General features: G+C 45.3%; 1 protein-coding gene across 2 annotated transcripts in view; it reads left to right on the top strand.

Moving 5' to 3' along the window:
• ARRB1 (arrestin beta 1) overlaps nucleotides 1-25,437 on the top strand; it is a 1,358,416-nt gene that overhangs the window by 269,110 nt on the left and 1,063,869 nt on the right. The window contains exon 1 of one of the 2 annotated variants that reach the window (XM_069640203.1): nucleotides 6,413-6,842. The exons of the other annotated variant lie outside the window; for it this stretch is intronic. Coding sequence (XP_069496304.1) covers nucleotides 6,637-6,842 — 206 coding nt within the window. The 5' untranslated portion in view covers nucleotides 6,413-6,636. Of the gene's footprint in view, nucleotides 1-6,412; nucleotides 6,843-25,437 lie in introns of those variants that run through there. 2 annotated transcript variants of the gene reach the window in all.

The raw sequence follows: 25,437 nt of genomic DNA, 5'->3' as shown, positions 1-25,437 counted from the left end.
ATAGTGCAAGAGATAAGACATAGATAAGGAAGGGAGGGGGAGAGTGGGAAGGAAATGGAAACAGCCAGGTGACTACTGTACTAGGCCTGACAACATTTCTGGTAGAGCTGGAGAAAAACAAGAGGTGAGGGAGAGGGGTGCAGAAAGGTAGGGGAGGAACAAATAAGCGACTATCATACTAGGCCTGACGACATTTCAGATAGTGCTGGAGAGGGGGGAGGTGACAGACAAGGTTGCTATCATACTAGGTCCAGGGACAATTTTGATAGAGTAAGTGCATAGAAGAAAGTAAAGGGAGGAGATAGGAAAAGTGAGAAGGGAAAGGAGGAGAGAACAGAGAGTTAGTCAAAAGAGTGGAGAAGCAAGAGGGGAGAATGAATACAATTGCAGAAGTCAGTAGTAACACATAATGTTGCAAGCCAGGATACAAGATGGGAACAGCATGATTCAGGGCCACCATGAGTACAAGAAGCAAAGTAAGTCCAGCATGAGAGTTGAGAAAGGGTGACGCTTGGCAATAGTTGCCACAACGTGACTGATAATGACTGAGTACAGAGAAACCCCCACAAAGTATTATTTGAAAAAAAGAGGTGGAGACACAATTCCCATGTAAATTATAGGTGCTTGTAGTCAATCTAAACAAGTTAGGAGTTATATGCTGTCAAATAGACTCAATCTTATTTGTAAAGATTGCTGGTACTTTATAACACCAATATGTAGAGAGTGTAATCCCACACACTGGCATGTTTTTATCTATCAATATATACATCTATCTATCTATCTCTCTATCATTATCGATCTATCTTTCCATGTATCTGGCAGCTTACCACTCTCACACATTGTAATTATTGGATTAAAATGTTGATCTTGTCATTGTGACCATCAATAATTCCAACACCCGCTTGTATACAGTGCATTGGCCTGGCTGTGAAAATCTTGCTAAATGTAATACACACATTCAGTCACTCAACAGAACTTTTAATATTACAATTACACCTCTAAGCAGTACTGAGTTTTATGACGATAATGCCACTTTTTGTCCAGTATATTAAAGCTTTGTTCAATTAACATTCAAAAAAACCAAATCCAGTCAATAATTAGCAAGTCCAAATTCTTATATTTTCTCCAGAATCAAAAACATGTAGTCATACCATAGAAAAAGTTGCATAGATTTATGTATACATATTTACTTCAATTTGTTCCCCACCCAGTGTGAGTTTGAGGTTATCAGTTTCTAAGCATCCAATTTAAATTTAGGCTATCATGAGTTTCATCTAATTCTGCAGATTTGGCTAGATAAACAGTGCTATCAATTTAGAATGCACATTATTTTGGCTCAACTACCCACTATAGGAAAATGGTTTTATGAGATACTAATACAAGGTGAGTGCCCCTCCCCTTTCACCTTGCAAACTGGATCAGACTGGGGAAGGTCAAGAGCGAGAAGTGAATGGAATTGACATTAACATCTTTTTCGGAGGCAGTGGAAGTGATTCAACCACAGTACCTCTCATTCCCAAATTCATTTTAACTATCTATGGTTTTTACATATCAAACATTATCAAGTATCTCTTTATTAGTCTATGTGCGGGGAGTCTTTGAAGCAGAGCCCAATGTTGACTATATATATAACAATGTTTCGGGCTACTACTTAACTATTGTTTACAAAATGCTACCATGGTAGTTTTGAGAAACTTTCTCTGTTTTACATAGAATACACAACACAGACAAATAATGTTAGTATTATTTAAATATAATCCCTCTCAGTTTTAAGTACATTGAAAGCAGGTTATAATTCACACTTGCAAACTACCATATCCTGTTTTCATTATGATGATAATGTGCTCAGTGAATGCTATGTTGTCTACACAAAGTCACATTTAAATTAGGTTGAAAAGTGCAGTGACTTTTTCCACTATACTATGATGTTTTCTGCTCAAAAGAGTACTCCCTAGTGAAATCACCATCTAATTTCTCCTACTGCAGGGGATTATCAGGGAACTAATTATAGAGGACTTATCTAATTACATTTGAGTTTTTCTTTATACTCACTCTGAATAATTCTTTGAGGCACAGAGTCAGCAGAGACCCTCAAACATTCTCAGGGGTTTCCCATCCAGAATCACTCCATGGTCCCTTCCCCTCTTATTCAGAAAAACAGGTCTGTATCAGGTTGAATTGTTTCAGAATACCGCTTAGACCAAGTCCAATTTTCAAGGTAATATCCAAATTGCACTCATCTAGTGGGAACAGGTGTTCTTCCTCCATTCATTGTGAGTTCTCCCAATCTCTGTGTGTTCTTCTTTTTATAATCACTCATTTCCTCACACTTTTTCATGCTAATATCACAATTATTGATTGGTGAAGTTCTTCCATTGACTTATGTAACAGACAGCACTCTCACCTTAACACACCCCTCAATCTCCATTGGATGATCATAATGTCTATACATGTGACAAGAAAATAAAGTCGGGGCCAATTTGCTCAGAATAATATTGAATTCTAACTTAGTGCTTCTTTTATTTCTTTTCTTAGCAAGATGCCACATAAATAAAACAAACATGCCTACAATATTTAGACTATCATTATCAGTATTAATCTTTTTAATAATATTTTATTATTACAAATATTCTGTTTGTATTCATGTACAAGATGACAGTTTATCATTCACTGTGCACTTTTGTGTTTGACTGTAACTGACTTGGTTGTGGACTTACATTAAAAAACATGTTCATATGCAAATGTAATGTTAATTTAAATGGTCCATGGTTTCCTAAGGAGAGTACAAACCTTAATTTAATTTCTTTGGATAAGGAAACCCATGAGGCCAGCAGGTCTTTCAGTCAATGATTAACCTGGGTCTGCTCACACAGTCCTCTAGTTTTCATTCTGCTGACCATCTGGTTGGTTTTTATGAAAAGATAGAGTTCAAATGTTTCATTGCAAGTACAAGAAGATGTGTTTGAAGCTTAGCACTAGGACAAAGGGCCTGATGGTTATCAGGCAGCACACCATATGTCTTCTTCGAGGAATATATTAGCTTGTATAGATAAGAATATCTTCGCCTTAGATAGATATGTAGAGATAGGGGCTGCTTGTTAACTCAGAGGGCCTGTTCAAATGGCCTTATTTTTGGGATTTAATTGCTTTTTCTTATGTTATAAATGAGTCTTCCCCTACAGAGCAGGAAAGTCAGATAATAATCAGGCTTACATTCACACCTTAGGTTAAGGGAAGTTCAGACATGTTTTTCTGTTAACTTGAATATCCTCAAAGGATATAACATTGCCGCATCTACACTGAAAACCATTGATTTGTCATACACAAAACTGTAATGTATCATATTTAACGTGCACTACATTACTAGAAACTTTGTACAATAATCCAACAGTTGTTGGAAAAAAAAATATTTGTATTTTCCTGTTTCACCTGCGTTACATAAAATACATTGGGGGTCATTACGAGGTAGGGGGTAACCATGTTGCTATAAGCATCATGGCTTCCCCCTTACCGGATACCGGGTCCGGGTTCCTTGAATGAGGAATTACCGGGCCATTCCGACTTTGGAGGGCCCGGTAATTCCCCATTAAGGGAACACAGACCCTGAACATCCCCATTCCCATTCGAGCCCCCATAGGGTTCAATGGGAATGGGGAGGGTGCTAACAACGGGCCCGTTTATAACGGGCCCGTTGTTAGCACCCTTCTCTGCTCACGGGACCTGTTAAGGGCAGCTGGTAAAACCAGGCGTCCTTAGCGGGTTACCGTGAGCAGACTCGTAATGAGGCGATAAGGAGTTAACGGCTCCAGCACCTTTACCGGCGCCGTTAACCCCTTATCGCCTCACTCGTAATGACCCCCATTGTCACATTACAGGAGGACTTTACATAAAGTGATGATTTGTCTACATAGTCTTGAGGTAGAGCTGGGAAAATAAATAGTTGGGCCAGTGAAAACATGGCAATACCCTAATAACCTATAAAATTACAAAATAGTTCACTTGACTTTTCTCACTTTAACATAAATATTGCTGTAATACAATCTGAGTTCTCCTGCTTGCTTGATTACATTTCTGACTCATCTGGGTCTTGGTATTTTTGGATGTTCCATGATTTATAAGGAATGAAGCAGCATCCGTTGACATGTAATGCTGCTCTGTAGCTCACTAATACTTTGGTTTGTATATTGCAATCTCATTGTTCCAGTGCGGTTGGCACGGTTCTCCATAAATACAGAGAGTGTATTTAGATTGGGCCTTTCAACATTTCCTGCTGTCAATTCTACATTGTTTAAGACCCAGTTTGAGGGCCAGTTCACATGTGTTTTCCTGGTATGCGTGAAACTCTCTAACATTTTTGGACTGCTCTCTCTTAAAGAAAAATGGAATTGTTTGTATCCCATAAGGGCGCCCATGTCGTGATAGCTGGTGAGAAGTGAAATTCATGAACAAAGCAATGCATGCCTCTCTAAACTTGAGGCAGTCTCCTTTTAACTTTGCATTCTTTCCCACAACATACATACATACATCCCACATATCTATCATCTATCTATCTATTTATCTATCTATCTATTTATCTATCTATCTATCTACTTATATTCTATAACCATCAACAGAAGGAGCTATACACATGCAAGATAACATAACATCTATTTATTTATCCATCTGTCACTCTCACTTTATCTGTGTATGCGTATCCATCTATCCTTCTGTCACCTTCTCATGATCAATCTATCGCTGTATGCATGTATGTATGTGTGTATGCATGTATCTATCTATATTTCTATCTATAATGTTATCTATCGACCTGTCCAAGCAATCAATCCATCCAACCATGTCTATCTATCTATCTATCTATCTATCTATCTATCTATCTATCTATCTATCTAGCTTTCACTCTCACATTATCTATCTTTGTCGTTTTCACATTATCTATCTACCTATTTGTATATCCATCTATTTCTCTGTCATTATCACTTTTTTATCTATAAATATGTCGCTCTCCTTTTATCTATCAGCCTGTCACCATCACACATCCTTCCATCTTCCGTCAGTGACCTATTTATCTATTAATCGATCTATTTATCTATGAATCTATCAATCTATTGGCATGTCACTTCAAACATCCATCCATCCATGTGTGCCTTTCTCATATCTATCTATCTATCTATCTATCTATCTATCTATCTATCTATCTATCTATCTATCTATCTATCTATCTACCTATCTATCTATCTATCTCTCATCCATAACATAGGGCAGGAGGAGCTATATGCATGCAAGATAACACAACATAACATCTATTTATCCATCTGTTGCTCTCACTTTATCTGTATATGTATATCTATGTTTCCTTCTGTCACCGTCACATGATCACTCTATCTCTCGAACATGCCTATCAGCTACGTATCTAGCTATGTATCTATCATCCTGCCCCATCCATCCATCCATCCATCCATCCACCCAAACTCCTCCATCCATCCGTCCGTGTGTCTCTATCACATATCTCTCTATCTAGCTGTCTTTACTATCAAATGATCTGTCTCTGTCGCTTTCACATTATCTATCTACCAATTTGTATATCCATTTCCCTGTCAATTTCCCATGTTCCATCTGTTTGTCGGTCTCATTTTATCTACTATTAGCCTGTCACTATCCCACATCTATCCATATGTCTCTTTGTGACTCTGTCACAAATCAATCTATCTATCTATCTATCTATCCATCTATCCATCCATCTATCCATCTATCCATCCATCTATCCATCTATCCATCTATCTATCCATCTATCTGTCTGTCTATCCATCTACTTATCTATCCGTCTATCTATCTATCCATCTATCTGTCTGTCTATCCGTCTACTTCGCTATCCGTCTATCTATCTATCTATCTATCTATCTATCTATCTATCTATCTATCTATCTATCTATCTATCTATCTATCTATCTATCTATCCATCCGTCTATCCATCTACTTATCTATCCGTCTATCTATGTATCTTACCTATCTAGCCATCGTTCTGTCCATCTATCCGTCTACCTATCTATCATCTATCACTTTCAAACATCCATCCATAGTCCATCTGTGCCTCTCACATTTCTATTTATGTATCCACATATTAGTTATCTACCAATTGTAATAATATGTGTATCTGTCTATCTGTGCATCGGCCTGTCACTTGAAACCATCATTCCATCTGTAGTCCGTCTGTGTCTCTCGCATATGTACCTGCCTCCGCATTAACCACCTAGTAATGAATGATGTGTGCTGCCGCTGCTCCCTGCCCTCCCCCCTGCCTCCGCGGGTCTCTGTGTGGCCAGCTCCGGCCTTCCTGCTGCAGCCGGGTCCGGGGGCATCGATTGCACGGTAGCGGAAGGTCTCCCCCTCCCCCCCCCGCCCCCCCCCCCCGCTGCAGCGATTCTTCATGCAGGTCCCGTGCCCACAGGACAAGGCACGGCGTGCTGATGAGCGGCTCGAGCCAATCAGGCTGGCAGCCGGGCAGCGATGGCATAATCTCTCCAGAGCACGCTGAGCATCCGCGCTGCCAGCCAGGGCGCCGTGCGGGTGCCGCTGCAGAGCAGGAAGAGGCACCAGGCTGGAGCAGCATACAGAGAGGAGGAGAGCAGCCCGGGCGCCTGAATGGTCTCCTGCAAGCGTCTCGGCAGAAAGCACATTTGGAGGGATGCAAACGCCCTGTGCCAGCTGTGCTATGCGGGCAGTGACCTCGCCCACTTAGGGGTCCGAGCTGCCTATCTGAAGCTGTCTGCCCTGGGCGACGGACGGGAGCACCTTCTCCGCCAGAGCCGGCAGCGCTGCGGGCCCGTCCCTATGGAGAACGTATCCCTGTGAGTATCTGCGCTGATATCCGTCCTCATATCTGCGCCCTATGCGAGTGTGTCCAGCGGGAAAGGCAGACTGCGCCGCACCCCGAGACAAACAGGAGACGCCAGGGGGCAGTGACCGCCACGCATTTTTCCGCAGGTTGTGGGAGTCTGGGCAGTTCAAGGGAGGGTGGGGGGGAGGGGGGTTGGGGGGGATACGTTGATTGCACATCAGAAATGTGGGCAGCGTTTGAGATCCCTCTCTCCATGGCCTCCACTCGCGGGCGGAACAGGGACGTGTCTAGGTCACGCGCGATGCAGTCTTCTGGAAGAGAGGGTGAGTTAGAGGGCAGTCCTGCTGGGCGACGGACGGTGCTCCCGTCCGTCGCCCAGGGAAGACAGCTTCAGATAGGCAGCTTCTCTGTGGTAGGGTCCACGCCACCCTGTCCCAGATGCGAATGAAGCCCGCCCATGTTCGTGCATTTCAATGGATGCACGGAGTTACAATCCGTGGGCGATTATCTGCAGAGGATTGGCTAATCGTTGGGTGTCCAAAGGCTAACAAGCACGAGTCGTAGCCAATGAGTGTTTGTGAGCGCGCTCATTGGCTAAGGCTCATGCTGTGGGCCCTCAACATGGGCTGCTGAACTTCCACACCAGGCCGTATGTCCATAGGCACACATGTCTCATTCGAAGTGCACTGAGAATGCAACATAAACTTGGAAGCATTAGCTAATTCCGCGAGGCTGGGCTGTAGGGCGCTATACAAATGTGAAAAATAAAAAATAAATAAAATAAAAAATGATGTTGGCCCAAGTGACACCGTGAAATGACCGCCTCATTTAGAGTTTCTGACATGCCTCATTAGGAGGTCAAATAGCACTCCTCTGAGGCTAGCAGAATGACCACATCCAATAATTCCACCGGTACCGTCCCTACTACTTTTCATGCTGGTATTTCTGGCATGTGCACGCAGCCCTGTTTTCATTGGATAAGTTAGTAAACTCATCATCATGTGGAGAGATAAACCACGTGATATTCGGAAATACCACCTGTTTTACGGGTGCAGCATTACTCACAAGGAGGCCCTAAAGGTTTCCAAGATCTGTATTCCATCTCTGTACAGTATTTTCAGTTAATTCAATAAAAGGTATTGAAGCCTGCATCTTGTAAGATCCGAGGTCATAAACCCACAGAGTAGACATTGGGCCTTGTTACAGGTCCACCGGTAACCCTGCCTGTGCTACTAGCGGTTTGCTGCCGGAGCCGTAAAAAATTACTGCCGTCTGACTTTCTGGTACCACCGGGCTATTCCAAGTCTGGCAGCCAGGAAATCAGGCACCGGCAGTGGGGACCACAGAAGCAACGGCACCGTTGCTAATGGTGCCAGTGCTTCCGTGATGGTCTGCCTGCCATGGCCCCCGTGCCCGGCAGGGTCAGACCTGTCGGGCACAGCAGCTCTGGCAGGCAGACCTGTCATATGCCGGCCGGAAACAACAGTGTCTGTAAGCTTACCGGCACCGTTGTTTCGGGACAGGCATACTTACAATGAGGCCCATTGTCTTTGCGGTTTTTAGGCTATCCACAGTGAATCACAGATGAGAAAAATGGCTGCCTCATCTATTTCAGGGGAGATCCTTTGCCAATACTGTCCCTCTTTCTGAAAACCAGCGCAGATTTTAATATTCCGTGGGTCTACAAGCCCAACACAGTTATGTATCCAACGCATAACGTTACAAGTTACTTAAAGTTTACTGTTCCTGGTCTCCTACTTGCAGAATATGTGTCTACTGATTTGTTCTCACAAGTAAGTTATTTTCGGGTTTGTGTCTTCTGACAACTGATTCACCTGCACACCTTTGTTTAGTTCACAGTGGCTAGTACCATTATCCTCAGATGTATAGAAAATAGTGCTTCATGCCATGTTCCTTTCACTTAAAAATGTGCTGTTACTATTACCCACTTTGAGGGTACTCAGTTCATCAACGTCAGAAGGATGAATTGTTGAGTCAACCCTCTGGGGTGTCGGTTTGAACACACATCTCTAAACCTAGTGGTTTGCTTGCTGGATTATTTTACTCATGACATGTGTGGCATGTGTTCTTGCTGCCTTCTGTGCCCATTCCGTGTCCTTGCACTCCTGTGTACACATGTGAGGCTCATATGTCTAGTATTTAATGCAAAGCACTCATGTTTTATATGCAGCAGTTTTGGACTCATGGTATTGCCAGCTCTGGTGGCACTATTCATGTATTGGCTGTGTTACTAAGTCTTATACAGAGCAACTCGGGCCATCTATATGCCCTCTGGCTGTTTTTCGGGACCTGCAAGTAATGGTTTGAGGTGGCATTTAGTCAGAGCCTGGCTGTGAGAGCAAGCTCGATATTGCTGCATTGTGGATGCGCGCATTTTGGAGGAACCCGTTATCCCTGTGCACTTAAGGTGCCGTTTCCTTTGACAACCTGTTACCTTCTGCTGCTTTTGTGCTTTCTGGCAGACACGTCTCTTGGGGGTCAGGAAGGACCTCTCACATCCAGGGCAGAAAAGCTACCCCCTGGATAAATCTAGACAGATGGGAATGGTTTCTATCCTAGGCGGGAGAGACTTAATGTCTGCACCCCCTTTCACGAGTTCCTGTACCTCAACTCTGGAGGTACAGGGTTGACATGAAAAACAACTTACTACAAGTGATCAGGTTTAAAACTAGAAGGAGTGCTTAAGTCTCCACTCCCTCTCCCCTTTCTTCAAGGACCTTAATTGAATCTTCCAGCAGTCTAGAATGAACCACCAGGACCTATAAAAGTGTTGTATTAACATGGAATAATGCAATAGAATTCTTTCCCATGACTACTACTGAGGAAGAGGATAACTTCCAAGGATCAAGTTTCTTAAATCAAAATACCAGAATGCTTAAATCAAAATACTAGACAAGTAATTACCTAGATCTCCTTCTTGTTTAAAGTAATTGCAAGACCTGATTCCTGTCAGTGCAGCCTTTTTATACTGCATGCCGCAACCTGACGTTGGCATGCCGTGGAGGGGAATCCTCCTGTCCGCCATCTTGGAAGGGGCATATTCATCATGTTCCGGTGGCCATCTTGGCTGGAGAACTAGAAATATGTCGAATGCGGCCACCCACCGTTGTCGGTAGCAGCCAGACATCGCGTGGTCCACTGTGGATGCCAAAGTCTGCCAAGTAAGAGGGGGACATGTGGTGGAGGCATCTTGGAAACCCTAACAGTACATCCCCCTCCAAAACCCCTCCCCAAAACACTATCAGTATAACTTCCAGGCTTTCCGGGACAATGTCCATGAAACTCTTAAGGATTCGGGGAGCGTGAATATCTTTGGATGGTATCGATGAACGCTCTTTGGGCCCATACCCTTTCCAGTCCACCAAGTATTCCACCCTTCTATGAAAGCTGGATTCCATCTGTAGGACACATGAAAAGGAGAGTCTCCTAGTAAAGCATGTGGGTTGTTGTTATAGGCGAATTCCATCAAGGGTAAAAGGGATACCCAATCATCAGAGTACTGCTAGATGTAACAGCAAAGATATTGGCCCAATTTGTGGTTTATGCGTTCTGTTTGACTATTGCTTTGTGGATGGTAGGCTGATGAAAAACATAGTTCTATTCCCAATAGTTTACTCAGGGTTTTTCAAAACAGAGAGACAAACTGGGACCCTCAATCAGATACACTGGATTGGCAAAGTCCAGGGAGCCTGTATGTATGTTGCAGGAAGGCTTTATCAAGTTGGGGGGGGGTGTGGAGACTTGAAGGGCCACAAAATGCCTTAATTTAGTAAAGGAGTCAATGACGGTCCATATAACTGTGTTGCCTCAAACATTAGGGAAGTTAGTGATGAAGTCCATAGAACAGACCTGTCAAGGTCCTTCAGCAATAGGTAAGGGATGTAACAACCCAATTGGTTTGGTACGGGGGTGTCTTGGCACAAGCACATACTCCATATCCCCTAATGTAATCACATACATCTTTGCAAAGTGAAGACCACCACACATATCTTTCTAGCTTAAATTGTGTCTTGTGTATGCCAGAATGTCCAGCACCAGGAAGGTCATGACTATATTACAGTGCTAGGAGTTGCCATTCTTTCATAGGCATCCAGCTTCTGTTCCCTTTGGATACAAATCTGTGGTGATATTGATGCAATAGATGGGCTTCTAAAAAGGTTTTCTGAACTGTTGAGGTGTATTATTTCTTTAGTTTGTTTTCCCAGGATAACCAAGGAGAGGATATCACCATGATTACTCTATCTGAAGGAATACAAGGCACTACCGTACCTTCTTTGACTTCGTCATGAAACCTACAGGACAAGTCATCTGCCCTTATGTTCAAGGACCCAGGTTTGTAAGTGACAAGAAAATCAAAGTGAGAAAAGAAATGTATCAAACAATGTAGTTGATTCAGGGCTTTAGCTGTCTTGAGAAATTCGAGGTTACAGTGATCAGTCAAGACCGTAATGGTATGTCAGGCTTCTTCAAGAAAATGGTGGCAGTTGAGGAATCCCTCCTTTATAGCCAAGAGCTCTTTTTCAAAAATTGCATAATTACGCTCTGCCAGAGTCAAGTAGCGAGAAAGGGTGTAGTATTCTTGAGACCGGTCAATTTGGAGAACTTAACTACCTATTGCAAAATTAGACGCATCACCTTCTACTACATAGGGTAGACTTGGATCCGGAAGATGTAATATGGGAGTCGTGGTGAATCTTTCGATTGTTGAAAGGATGTCCGAGTATCATGGTGCCATAGAAATGGGGTAGTAAACTGGTCAAAGGCACCAGAAATTTGGAATCCATGAAGATAAAACGTAAGTAGAAGTTGCAAAACAGAGAAACCTCTGGCTGTCTTTCATGTTCTTGGCAACAGGCAGTGCAGGATGGCTTCTATCTTCTTGGGGTCCATCTCAATACCCTTGGGAGATACAATATACCTGAGATAGGCTATTCTTTCTTGATGGAAACAGCATTTAGTAAGTTTAGCGAAAAAACAGTTTTCTTGTAGTCATCGTAGCACTTCCCGGACATGATTGACGTGGTCTGAATAAGATGTGGAGTATATTACGAGTTCATCCAAATAAATGACGACAAACACATCCACTATATCTTTGTATATTTCATTGAAAAAGTGATGGGATGCTGCTGGCGCATTACATAGGCCAAAGGGCATGACAGGGTACTGATAAAGTCTAAACCAGTTCCAGATAACAGTCTTTCATTCATCTCCGGAATATATACAAACCAGATTAGGGGCCCCTTTAAATCCAATTTGGTATAAAGTCTATAATTCCATGCTTGGTTCAGGAAAACTTGGATTATTGGAAGGGGGTACCGATTTTTAATGGTGATGGCGTTTAATTGATGGTAGTCAATCTAATGTCTTAATTCCACTTCAGCTTTCTTTGGAATAGAAAACCTAGGAGCCCGCGCTGGAGATGTAGAAGGCCTTATAAAACCCTTTCTTAATTTTTCATCTATGTATTCTTTGAGAATGAGGTTTTCCTTTTCAGAGAACGCATAGATTGATCCCAGTATTCATTCAATACAACAATCGTAAGGCTGATGGGGTGGAAGTTGGTTTGCTTCAACAGGATTGAATACTGATGTGTAGTCCAGGTATTCAGAAGGGATCCTCTGAGTAGTTAGGGAGCCTTCTAAAGGTGTTGTAGACGAGGGGCCAAATGTGACCCTCCTGCACGACTCTCGACATGAAGACAGAGAAACGATAGATGTGAATCACTCTTAGCCCGATCACCGCAATCATCGATGTATCGCAGGTGCGAAAAACTGTATTCTCTTAGACAACCATTCAGACCACACCCAATTGATAATTTGGATGACAATGGAATTGATATCAATCAATCAGGTTGACTGGGAAATTAGAAGCCAATGACGTCATCACTGACAATACAACATAGCCACGTTTTATACATGAAGTACATATTTATCAATACATGAAGCTACACAAACTTGCACTAGTTTATTGCATAGAGGCACAACGCACATGCTTATGACCCACTTAGTCAGGGGACGAACATGCATACATATCTCTATAGTTATATCCTTTTGCCAACGCCGAAACCCCAAGATGCACAGAATTCATATATTTAGCTTGCACATGCTTAACTGCTACTAACATGGATAAGGCATAAGGAATGCTGTAGAAGTTTTAGGCCCCTGAAATGAACAAGAAAGGAGAGACAGATTCTGACTGCACAGACAAGCTGACATGATCGCCGCAGCTTGAGGCGAGCAGAGAAAGGTCACCCAGCCAAGGACGAAGGGGAAGCAGGAAAATTCCAGCTACTGAGAGCATGAGCCACCTGCAGAAATCCAGCCTAACATCCTCATAATTACAGACTAGAGGGCTTCATTTCTTGGTCTCGACACACTTGACCCAGACAGAGAAGACCATTCTCAGAGAACCACAGAGAAGAAGATACAAGTGTTGACCACGTTTCATTAACTGCCTGCACTCTCACAGGCTTGGGCGATCAGAGAATAGCAACATAAGGGAATGCTTCGCACCTCCATGTTCTTTCTCATTACCTTGGAAAGGTACATTCAGTCTGAGAACTGTCTAGGATCGCAGGGCTGGGCGGGCTCGTCCCACCCAATCCAAGTTCACCTTTCTCAGGGGGATATAATTTTGTTGCACGGGCCAATGGTTTTGCAGCAAACCTGCAATATTGTAGACAGGTGCAGTAGAGGGGGTCCTAGGAGGAGCCACTAGATATGGCCAGCCAATTAGAAGACTGACCTATGGAAGTTCTATATGTAACCATACCCAAACTGTCCAATGTAAATATGTGATACATTTCTGGGATGGAACCTGAATTTGTGACGTCACAACGGAATAAAACCAGCTGACACGTGCGTAGAAGCTGAGAGCTCTAGATGAACCTTGTTTTTCTTTTGTGATCCCTGTTATGTTTATATCCTAATAAACAACAGTAACTTTGCCCACATGGCTGAGGCCTCCATTCTAGTGGCTGGGAGTTTCTGAGGGGCACAAGTGTTCTCTCCGAATAATTGGGGTGACTGCTAGAGGAACCCGTCCACGCTATACAGTATGTTTACAGGTGGTTGACAACAGGGATTTTCCTCCATTCTGGCTTCCACGAATGTAGGTTCCAGTTTTCTGGTAACAGCTGTGGCAGGAACATTTTGCGTTAATCTCTGCCAATCTATGAGAGGATTGTGACAACGCAACCAATGGGGAAATGGGAAGCTGCTATGGCATCAAAACTGATATTTTCTCAACTCTTGGGGTCACATTTTAAATGGAGAACAAGAGTCTGTTGAACAATACAACCAGAAATTAGTTCAAATCCATCAACGGACACAATTTGGTCAGGATGCTCCTTGAGGAATAACGAGATTCCTTATTTAAGTTCTGCAAACTTGAGGTTAATTAAATCTCTCATAGTCCCACTGTCAATAAGGGCATCTATTCCCAACCATTCATGTTGGAGGGCGTAGAGGTTGACCTTTAAATAGAAATGTGATGCTTGAGTAGGTAGTACTGGAACAATGCTCCAGGGAAGTAATAGGTTACAGCTCGTCACAATCTTCCCTCTGCCCGATGAATGGGACCGTTTCCCCCTTGGCTAAGACCTCTTTTATTACAAAATCGTACAGAATGTCCTGATTCTCCACAGTACAAACACAAATTCATCCTTCTTCTTTATCTTCCTTAAGAGGTGAGTGGTTCACGAGTGCTACCTAATTGCATAGGCTCACTTTCAGGTATACGAAACCTGTCAGTTACCACTTTACATGGGGCTCTCCTTAACTTCTTATATCGTTTTACTTGTCTCCTCTCTCCCATCCTTTGATCCATATAGACAATTAAGGAGAGTTATTTCAAGAAGGATTCAGGGGGTGAGGCCATTTTGCTGACTATGGCCCTCATTACGACCCTGGCGGAAAGCGAAAAACGATGGCGGAAATGCAATACCGCCATCGAATAGCGCTCGGTGCGACTATGACCCGTCACCGTAAAGTACGATGCCATTAGCGACACCGTAGTGAACGCCAACGCTAACTGCACCAAGTACGCGCGCGCGCGCCATGCCAAACCGTAATTACCACCATGGCGCAAGGGTACGCGAATTCCGACCCTAGCGGACATGTACCTAACGCCATCAAGCACGGCGGAAAGTACCATTCCGCCATGGTGAGAAGTACGGCATCGCGAATCAACCGTAAACGGCCCCACTGAGTGCCTGTACACCGCTCCCTGGCCACATAGTACAACTCCCCGTAGGTGCAACGAAGTCACAATGCAACCAGTGAAATGTACAAGTCACCCATGCATGCCAACGAACAAAAGAATCACAAGAGGGGCCAATGGGAGCTGCAGGGCACAGATGGCACGAATACAGAAGCTATACCAATGGACATGACCTCAGTCTCCCACCAAGAAACGCACGCAAACACAGGCAGCATAATTCCGATAATCACATCATTCCACCAATCCACCTGGCTGACCGGCATCTGTTACACAAAACCTAATCCCCCGCCCCTGAGCATGACATCATCCAAACAGTCATATTGGCAGCCCTCACCCCTGACCTCACTGGGCTTCGTAGGCAAACGCGCCCAGCACAGTACCACGCAACTATACTCCGAAGCTGGAACCCAATGCAGATCTCCTCACAATACATCGCTCCCCAAATAGGAATATGCCACATCACTTGCAAAGAAGAACGCTACACGGCCCATATCAGAATAGAAATTTAATGCACAACAAATTCACCAAGCCCATACAGCCATTAGGCCATGAACTCCAAAACACATTTCACCATTGTGGGCTGCATCCGCAAGAAATGACCAGCTACTTCTTGTGTGACGCCCTGTTCCTTCATGGTACACAGGGGCTACATTCTCATACGAAAAGGCAACATGGAAGCGCCTAGAACCGCAGGGCCGTCCCAATAGGGAGGCACTAGTCCAGCTGAAAGGCCGAAATGTTGCTCCTAGCCACTAGTACTGCGTAAGGGCATGTGGCCCATTGGCGATCGTCCCATAAGATCGTAATGCTGCTCCACTGATTAACACGAAGCAGCAGGTGTCGGGAGTAAAACCCATCTGCAGGAGTGGCATACAGATGGCAGTGGCAAAAGGGGAGGAGATACCTGTCAACCAAAAGAAAAAAAAAAGAAAAGAATGGCCATCAGAACTACATTCGAACAACTCACTTCAATGATCACACTAGATCCACAGCCATATGCATGCTAGCCCACTCCAAAGGATCATCACCACCCCAAAACCACTTGCGACTCATAACTATCCATATCGAGGTGAAAACACCATCACAAACGAGTGTACCTGTGCATGCGTCTGTGAAAACAGAATCCATCAGATGGGATTGGTAACGTGCATGGACACAAGTGTCTGAAGGCGCGTCGAGACAGGGAGGGCTCAACAAGGCCAGATAGACGATGGTCCCACTATGGCAGCCCTGCATCACATAGCGCAGGGGAGGCGGACAGATTCCAAGAAGCCCTGTACATGGCAAACACCGTATCAAATCATCTGTCCATGCATCCATTCATCATTCCCTCATCCCGTAATGATAACGCCTGTTTCCATACTCACATAACATGTGAGAATTCCATTGAGTCTGTGCGTTATGCAGCCTGCAAAATCCACTGTGCCCCAGCCCGTAATTCCAGTGTTGTGAAGTAACATGTATTTGGGAACGTCCGGCCTCATCATCCACTTCGCTATTGCGCATCCCAAACTATTCATATCAATCATTGCATCCTCGCCATGGCCCCTGTCCCAAGGACACTGAACAATAGAACGTTATATTTGCAGTCAGACCTGTGGGCATCTCCTCGCCGCTAGCTGAAGACCGAAAGCGCCGCCCTTCGAATTCCTCATTTGCAACATCACGTCGAAAAGGCATCTGTGGCCGCTTGAAATCACAAATTAATCCATCTAGTGCGGCTGTGTGTGAAAATGGCAACTGCCTTCACCCACAAACGGGACGCCCCGCCCGTCGGTGCAACTCGGTACAGTGATGCATGAGGGCCCACCGTTACTCGAGTACTATGTTCCACTGACCCTTCACAAGTCTGTTCGCGACTGCAAAGAATGCATGTGAAACAATGGGACCATAGCCGAATGAACATATCAACCAATGTTACACGGCCATCGGGTACTAATACATGATTGTAATAGCAAGATGCCATTCCTCGAATTGCAGCGTTGTGTGCGGGACGTGCTCGCCCAAAGGGGAGAGCAGCTTGCACAGGTGGAATGAATCACCACAGGTGGAGGCCATACAGCCTGAAAACACATAAATTGCACGCCCAGTCTCCTCCCACAACCACTCCAAAATGCTACCGGCAGGACTCGCGATGTTGGCCCTGGGGGACCTGATAGCACTGCAAGTACTCCAACTCCAAGAAGAAGACGAACACCAACTACAACCGGCCGCACGGAGGAGACGCAGGAGGAGGAGGAGGGCAAGGCAGGGCCAGCAAGGGCTGCCAGCACAGCCACTACCACCACGCAGGCAGCCCGCAATCCCACGCCTCCGAGCACATCCGTTCAACCTCACTGATGAGCAGATCCACACCCTCTACCGTTTGGACCGGGACACCATAGCCGCCATTGTGGACATGACACAGGCTGACCTTGTCAGCATGATAGATAGCCCAACCGCCATCCCACCCCTACTGAAGGTGGTGTCTGTACTCCACTTCCTGGCCACAGGCACCTACCAGCACACAGTCGGACAGTTGCATGGCATTTCTCACAAAACAAGGGTTTCAAAAGCCGTAAAGACTAAATTTGAAAATGTATGAAATGATTTTAAATGGTATCCAGCAGGATATCCTACTTATTCCAACTTAGAACAACCCAAGGTCACCATAAGAAGCATAGAGCAACATCATTTTACACAAAGAAAAACGTATTTTCTTTCTGACTTATTTATTTCACAAAAAAGAGAGAGTGTGTTTAACAAATACATAAAATTCATTGCTTTCAACAAGGACATACAATTATAATTTGAGCAAAATCTAAGTGCAATTACGGTTTAAGCAAAATCTAAGTGCATTTTATGAAAGTCCGCCAATTGGTCTAGGCAAAATATAAATGCACTTGTAAGCAATATACAGGTCTGCCAACGTCCACTTTTCACTTGGTATATGAAGAGAAAAGAAAGAAAAAGGTCTCAAAGAGAATAAATCAATAAGCAATTGGGAACAGAATTTAAGTTCCATTCGACATTGAGACCGTTAGGACGTTTCGGCGGGCCACCTGTGAGGCCACTGGTGTTGGAAAACCGCCTTCCTCGGGGCAAAGTAAGTAGTGAAATTCCCTACGGGGAAGCAGACAAAATACTCCATCACATAAAGAAATGTATAGTTTGTACAAAAAAATCAATTATATTACAACAAAAACATAATATCACATGCTGTATGCTTCTCAAACGGAAATCATGGGTTGACAAGTTTAAATTAAAAAAACCATAATTTCTTTAAGGCTGATCAGTGATTTAAGTTAAGACTACTAATTTAAACTGCCTAGAAGGGGAACCTTACCCTAAATGAATGAGGGGGAAAACTTCAAAGGCAGGAGGCCAAGACGTCAAACAAGACCCTGGTGCAGAGCATGAGCAGGAGTGACTGAAGCAGGACACTGAAGTAAAGATAACATTAAAGAAATTATAAAAACAGGGGAGAAGTATATCTTTCAGTGAATCTGGAAAATACAGAATCTATGAAATGTAGTCATAACGAGATAAAGAGTGAAAAAAGAGAGAGAGCACAGAAAGAGAAATTACCTGAGTCTCTAAAAGATGTTATGTGCTCTTCTGCAATTATCGCGTACGGATCTTAAATTAATAGAACCCGATGATCATGAACATTCTTCAGAGTGGAGGAAATGATACCCTGTGATGAAGCAACGTTGGTATCAAAATGGATGTTGCGGTAACGAATACCTACCGGGGGGAAGAAAAGAAAAGAGGTGCCTAAAGGTCACAAGATTGCACAAATATCAAAACCAGAGTGTTATGCAAGATATAAAACATATAAAACAGTGAATGAGGCTTCTTAGCGGAGTAGGAAGTGAAGCAGAAGTATACTTACCAATAGTTTGAAAATGAATCAAACGTAGCTCACGGTGTCAGTGAGGATCTGACAACAGTGAAAGAGATAGAATAGGGACTGAGTAAATAGCCGGCAGCGTGATGACGCGCGTTCCGGCTGCCGAATGCACGATGGAGCAAAGTGCATGGCATTTCTCAGCCACTGTTCTCACGGACACTATTGCAAGTGCTCGATGCCCTCCTGCAGCACGCAGACGACTACATCTCTCTACCACGCTCGGAGCAGGAAATTACCAACACAAAAGTGGGATTCCATGCACTTGCCGGCATACCGGGTTGCATTGGTGCCATCGACTGCACCCATGTGGAATTGGTCGTCCCACATGCCATGGAGGCCCAGTACCGCAACCGAAAACAATTTCATTCACTGAATGTACAAATGGTGTGTGACTCCAACAGGATCATTACACATTGTTGTGCCCGATTCCCTGGATCAACCCATGATTCTATGGTCTTGAGGAACTCTACAATACCACGCTACATGGAGCGACACGCAGGGAACAGATCCTGGCTACTCGGTGAGTCTCATTTCATGCATGATGATGTGGGGTATGTGATGCGGCAATGACCTGGCAGGAAGGGGGGGGGGGTGCGTACGTAGCAATGGCATTCCACATAATTCGTTTATCGTCCACATACAGGTGATGCCGGATATCCACTGAAGAGATGGCTCCTCACACCAGTCCGGAACCCACGGGACCAGCATGAGGAGGACTACAACCATGCCCACTCACGTACCCGTGTAGTCATTGAACAGGCATTCGGCCTACTGAAGACTCGTTTCCGGTGCCTCAGCAGGTCTGGCGGGGCACTCCTGTACCGCCATGAGAAGGTTGCAAAGATGGTGATGGCATGTGTCATGCTCCACAACATGTGCGTACGTAGAAATGTGCCCATGCCCCCTGACGCAGAACTGCAAGCACCTGAAGATGGTCATGATGAGGGTGGGGATGTGGCAGCACCTCAAGGAGTCTGCGAGGCACAGGAGGGCCGTGAAATTCGTCAGCATCTCATAGATGCATGCTTCTAGCACTCACGCCTGGTGGCTGATACATGGACACGGGACTCGTGGCACTGTGTGTGTCTGGTACATGCACAATATGGACTGTACGCCTATGATGGCCTAGTACACAAAGATCATTGTCCACACATCTCATTGTTTGATCGTGCATTGTTTATGGCATATGTGATATCATGTGGAACACCCTATCGACCCGCCACCCAAGTGAGCCCAACACACCCCCTCCACCCTCCCACCTCCCCCCTGAACACCAGTGTCCAAAGATGCTCATTGTCAGTGGGCAGTCGCTATTGTAAGCCCCCTCTGCGGGTATCAGGGGCACCCCTGCCTGTGGAGCGCAGGTTCCTCCCAGATCTACGTTGGGGGCTGCCCTGGACGGAACTTGCAACGGATGATGTCTCTGCCTGGTCACGTCCATGCATGTCACTAAGGGCTTGTGAGAGCTCAGTGAGCACACGGCGCACTGCGGCAAGTTCGGCACATACGTCTTTGGACGTCGCATGCAGTTCCCCCCTCAGGCTCTCGGTGCTACTCTCCATTTGGACTCTCAGGCTCTCGGTGCTACTCTCGATTTGTGCCCTTAGTGTCTCAGTTGATGTTTCTATGTCTGCCTTAGTGCCCCCACATCCATCGGCATGGTCCTTGAGGAGCGTGGCCAGTTGCTGCTGTTGCACGATTAACTGGTCGAGGGACTGTTGCCTCTGCTGGGCCATGGCCATTTGCGGTGGTGTCACAGAGGGGCTGTTGGCCTCATGTTGCCCTGCCACAGGGCTTGTGGGGGATGGCCAGTCGTCGTCTTGTGGGTGCCCCTGCGTGGTATCCTCATGGTGTACGGGATGGAACAGACAGGCGGATTGGGACAGGTCATGGATGGATCTGACTTCGACATCCCCGTCTTCTGTGTCGGAGCATGCTGCCATTAATGGGGTGTCACCTATGGTGCTGCTGCCACCAGAGGCAGTGCCTTCTGTGGCATCCATTGGGGGGACCTGTGGTGGTGCTGTTGTGGGCATGCTGGCTGCTGGGGTGCCTGTTGATGTTCCCTCCTGTGTGCTGCCACTTGATATGTGCTGCTGCCGTGTCTTGATGCGTGCAGCTGAGGTGGAGGGTCTTTGGCCGTCGGTCTTGGCCCTCTTTGCAGGTGTGCTGGTAGGGGTGTCCTGGAGCTCGTCGTTTGGATCGGACCCTGTGGTGGAGTAAAGGAGGGCGAGCGTTATTAATGGGTCTGTGGGAATTGGAATGGCAATGTATCACATGCATTGGGGTGGTACCTGAGGGTGATTTGGGTCGGGGCCTTGGAGGTGCTTTCATTTGTGTGTGGAGTGAGGGTGCAGTTGTTTGGCAGCCTGCAGTTAGGGTGTGCCTGCTGCACGTGTAGTGGGTGTTTTTGGGGTTTTTAATTATTTATGTATTTATTGTGGTTTTAAAGTGCGCTATCAGGCCAATGTGTGTGGACGTTCTCCTGGCCATGTGTTGCTGTTGCGCTATGTGGACACATGTGAGTCACATGATTGGACATTGTGGATTTGGCATGGTTTTATTTGGGCCACCTACCTGATTCTCCGGATGTCTGCACTCCTTTCTCCATCCCTCCGACTCCCTCTATGCTCTCCATTCCAATGGTGGAGGCACAGATTTCTTCCCAGGGGGTCAACTTGATGGGTGATTCCGACCCTCCCCCGGTGGCTGTGGCAATGTTGCGGTTGGCAGAAAGTATGCTACGGACGCGTATCCGCAGGTCGTCCCACCGCTTCCTGCATTGCTGTGGGTTGCGGGGTGCGGTCCCCACCGCACTTACCCGCTGTGCCACCAGGGCCCATATGGCCTTCTTGTTCGCAAGTGCCGTCCTGGTCATTTGCGTGGAGAAGACGGCGGCGGCATTCTCCTGGAGGGTCTCTGTGAGTACGGTGAGTTCCTCACGGGAGAAGTGGACCTGCCGCTTGCGGTCGCATGCTTTCTTCGCTACTTTTCCCATTTTTCTTGGTTTCACTAGGGTGGATGACGGGTTGGGATGTGTCTCAGGGTGGTGTTTTTAGTGGTTGTGTGTATTTTGTGGTTTTATAGGTGTACGGGGTGTTGTTTCCCGTTCCGGGCCCATGTTTTTACTTCCGTTTCCGTATATTTACGGTCGCCGTACTTTCCGGTTGGCGCTCACTGCGGTGTCCGCTATGATGGGTGGCGGTATTGCACCTAGGGCGCCGTACGGCGGCGGTGTGGGCCGTTTTGGGGTCATTTCCGCCATCGCGGACTTTGCACTTCCGCCATGGCGTGGTGCTCGTGCCCGATGGGTCGGAATGGGCCGCACTTTGCTCCATCGTGCAATGGCGGAAACGCTATTTACGCTGTGGCGGTCCGGTCAGTCACTTTCCGCCAGGGTCGTAATGAGGGCCAATATCCTTTAATTCCTCCATGAGCCCTTTATAGAAAAGAGTACATTTGACATCTTCTGACCACAATGTTTGTGCTGCCAGTGTGTGAAAACAGGCAATGTATAATAACATATGTTCATTTCCTTGGTGTATCTCCACTAATTCATTAATTACTGACTGTGAGACCTATTGACGGTCAAACAGATGAACATGATTTTAAAAATTCATCAAAGTTATAAGAATGGGATTGTTAATATCCACATACGGTGTTGCTCATGATAGCACCGCTTCTCCAGATTATATATGATGAAGACTACTTTGGCTTGATCTGTAGCATAAATATTGGGCCGATTACATTTTTTTAAAATTTTACATTGGGTGTTAAACGCTCTGAACCCTCACAGATCTCCACCGTATTTAGCTGACATAGTGGGAGAAGGATTATTAGAACCTTGTCCCAGAGGAGGTAGGGAGGCTGGGCTGATAAGAGGTAATCATTATTCTTGATGGGAGAAAATGGAAGTAGCTGCAGGAGAGCCTCCTATCATACCCCACGGGTTTCCCACCCCAGGGACCTTTCCAGTCATCTGTTCCAGCTTGTTCTGCACTACAGAAATAGTTTGAAACAAGACTGCACTCTCCTGATGAGAGGCTGCAACTTCTGCTTGGAGCTTTTGCAAGGCACCCGCAGTTCCTTAACTAAGTCCTCCATAACTCAGAAGAGATGGTCTGACAATCTGTTACCTTCTGTTGCTTTTAGAAATTCTCTCATGTCCATCTATATCTTGGGGGTCAGGAAGGACTACTCACATTCAGGGCAGAAAAGCTACACCCAGGATAAATCAAGACAGGTGGGAATGGTTTCTATCCTAGATGGGAGCTACTTAGTGTCTGTGCCCCCTTTTCATGGGTTCCGGTACCTCAACTCTCGAGCTACAGGAGTGACATGAAAAGCAACTTAGTACAAGTGACCAGGTTTAAAACCAGAGGGAGTGCTTAAACCTCCACTCCCCCTTCCCGCTCCCTTTCTTCAAGGAACTTACTTGAATCTTCCCAAAGTCTAGCGTGAACCACCAGGACCCATCCACAGTGTTGTATTCACATGGAATAATGCAGCAGAAGTCTTTCTCATGAATACTACTGAGGAATAGGACAACTTCCAAGGATCAAGTTTCTTAAATAAAAATATCAGAATGCTTAAATCAAAATACTAGAATACTAAATACCTAGAATCTCCTCTTTATGCTGCTTGCCTTAACCTGACTTTGGCGTGCCATGAAGGGGTATGCTCCGGCCCGCCATCTTGGAAGGGACACATTTGTCACGTTTCTTTGTCCATCTTGGCTGAGGAACTGGAAGTATGTCGAATGCGGACACCCGCCGGCCTCCGGTAGCAGCAAGATATCGTCTCATCCACCGTGCCTGCCAGAGTCTGCCAGGTAACCGGGGGGCAAACAATGGTGGCATCTTGGAAACCCTAACAGTCCCAACTTGAGAGATATTTAACAAGGACACACCAGCTTTCTACTTTTACAAATTAATGAACTGCTCACTCAAATGAATTGTGCTTCACAATGATAGAACGAGCTGACATTGAAGGATCAAAATAGCGACATTGCTATGAACGATTGGCTGCCACAAGCCCGTTAATCCTTATGGTAACTTTTCTGACACCTCCTGCTTGAAACCCAAAATGTCAGAAGGATCAGAAGACCTGATTTCACTGTCTGTTTGCATTCTGAAAATCGAGATCAAGCAAGCTTTTGCCCTTATGTTGCACAGGAGGTTTCTGTCCTCCCTGAGCTGACTTTAGGACACCTGCATTATTATTTGACAGGTGCACCACCCTAGCCAAACTCCCCAAATGCCACTGTCCCTGGAGTGGGTTGCACCCATCGAACAGCATGCACTTGAAGCCAGAAGTGAGAGCCCCACAGGGCTTGCCCCCGTCTCACTGGGTAAGTGAAAAACAATAAGAGTAGTGGTATTTCACTGGCGGCCCGATGTGCCTGCCACTCATCGCAGACCTCTCATGTCTCTTCACAGTGCCAGACTAGAGTCAAGCTCAATGGGGTCTTCTTTCATGCCATTTCCCTTGGCGGTAGTTGTGCTAGATAGTAGGTAGGGACAGTGGGAATCTCATTCATGCACTCATGTACGTCACTAATTAGATGAAAAGGCATTTGGATATTTTTGTACCACCGGAGTGGCTCTTTCTGGGTTAATGGCTGCCCGTCAGCTGGCTTTTATTGTTTATTTGAGCTGAAGGCATAATGATATACAACACCAAAGCATTGTATAGGTATACCTGGTGCAGTACATAAAACAAGAAATCACTTGAGACACCTCTTAACAATATTATGTAACAATATATATACATTTATAACATTTATAAAAGTCTGTAATATTGGAGGACAGGAGCCCTGCTGGAGTCACGGTTCAACACAACCCTCGGGAAGAAAGTTCAGAGTAGTCTGATTCAGGATCCCTCAACAGAGTCAATTTAGGAGTCGGTTTCGAGAGAGAATGGTTTATGGGTACAGTTATCCCTCCATGGCTATAATGTCCGGCAGGCATACTGGAGTGCTCTATCAGATTCATGAATGTTGGCAGTCTTCTATCGATTCCTAGTCCATCTCTTGGTAGTCTCCTTCATAAGGAACTCCATCAATCTCTTTGTGCCTTAATACTGAGATCTTGACGTCTTGCAGATGTAAGTGATTTCAATCCGGCACACACCTAAGTCAATGCCTACCGTGTAATGCACAACTGAAATCCTTATTTATTTGTGTCTAAAAGTTCTTTTATTCTGAACGATGTACCACTCATATCACGCCCCTCTCTTGGAACCCCCCCCCCGGTCACACTGAACCAGGAATCAGGCTGGTTTGCAAAGTTAAAATATTTATTTAGGTATTCACAATTTAATCATACTATGTTTTAATGGGTACACAATGATCACCAATGGGGTGATGTAACACTAAATAATCCCTTTAATACACAAGGAGTAATAGTGAGCAAAACAATTCAGCACAGAAATAATACTTTTGTGTGTGTGTTCAGATCAAATAACTGTGTGG

This window comes from Ambystoma mexicanum, chromosome 7q, assembly GCF_040938575.1.
Source record: "Ambystoma mexicanum isolate Mex_15411 chromosome 7q, UKY_AmexF1_1, whole genome shotgun sequence".
Taxonomy (NCBI): Eukaryota; Metazoa; Chordata; class Amphibia; order Caudata; family Ambystomatidae; genus Ambystoma; species Ambystoma mexicanum.
This window is presented reverse-complemented; position numbering and strand designations above follow the sequence as displayed.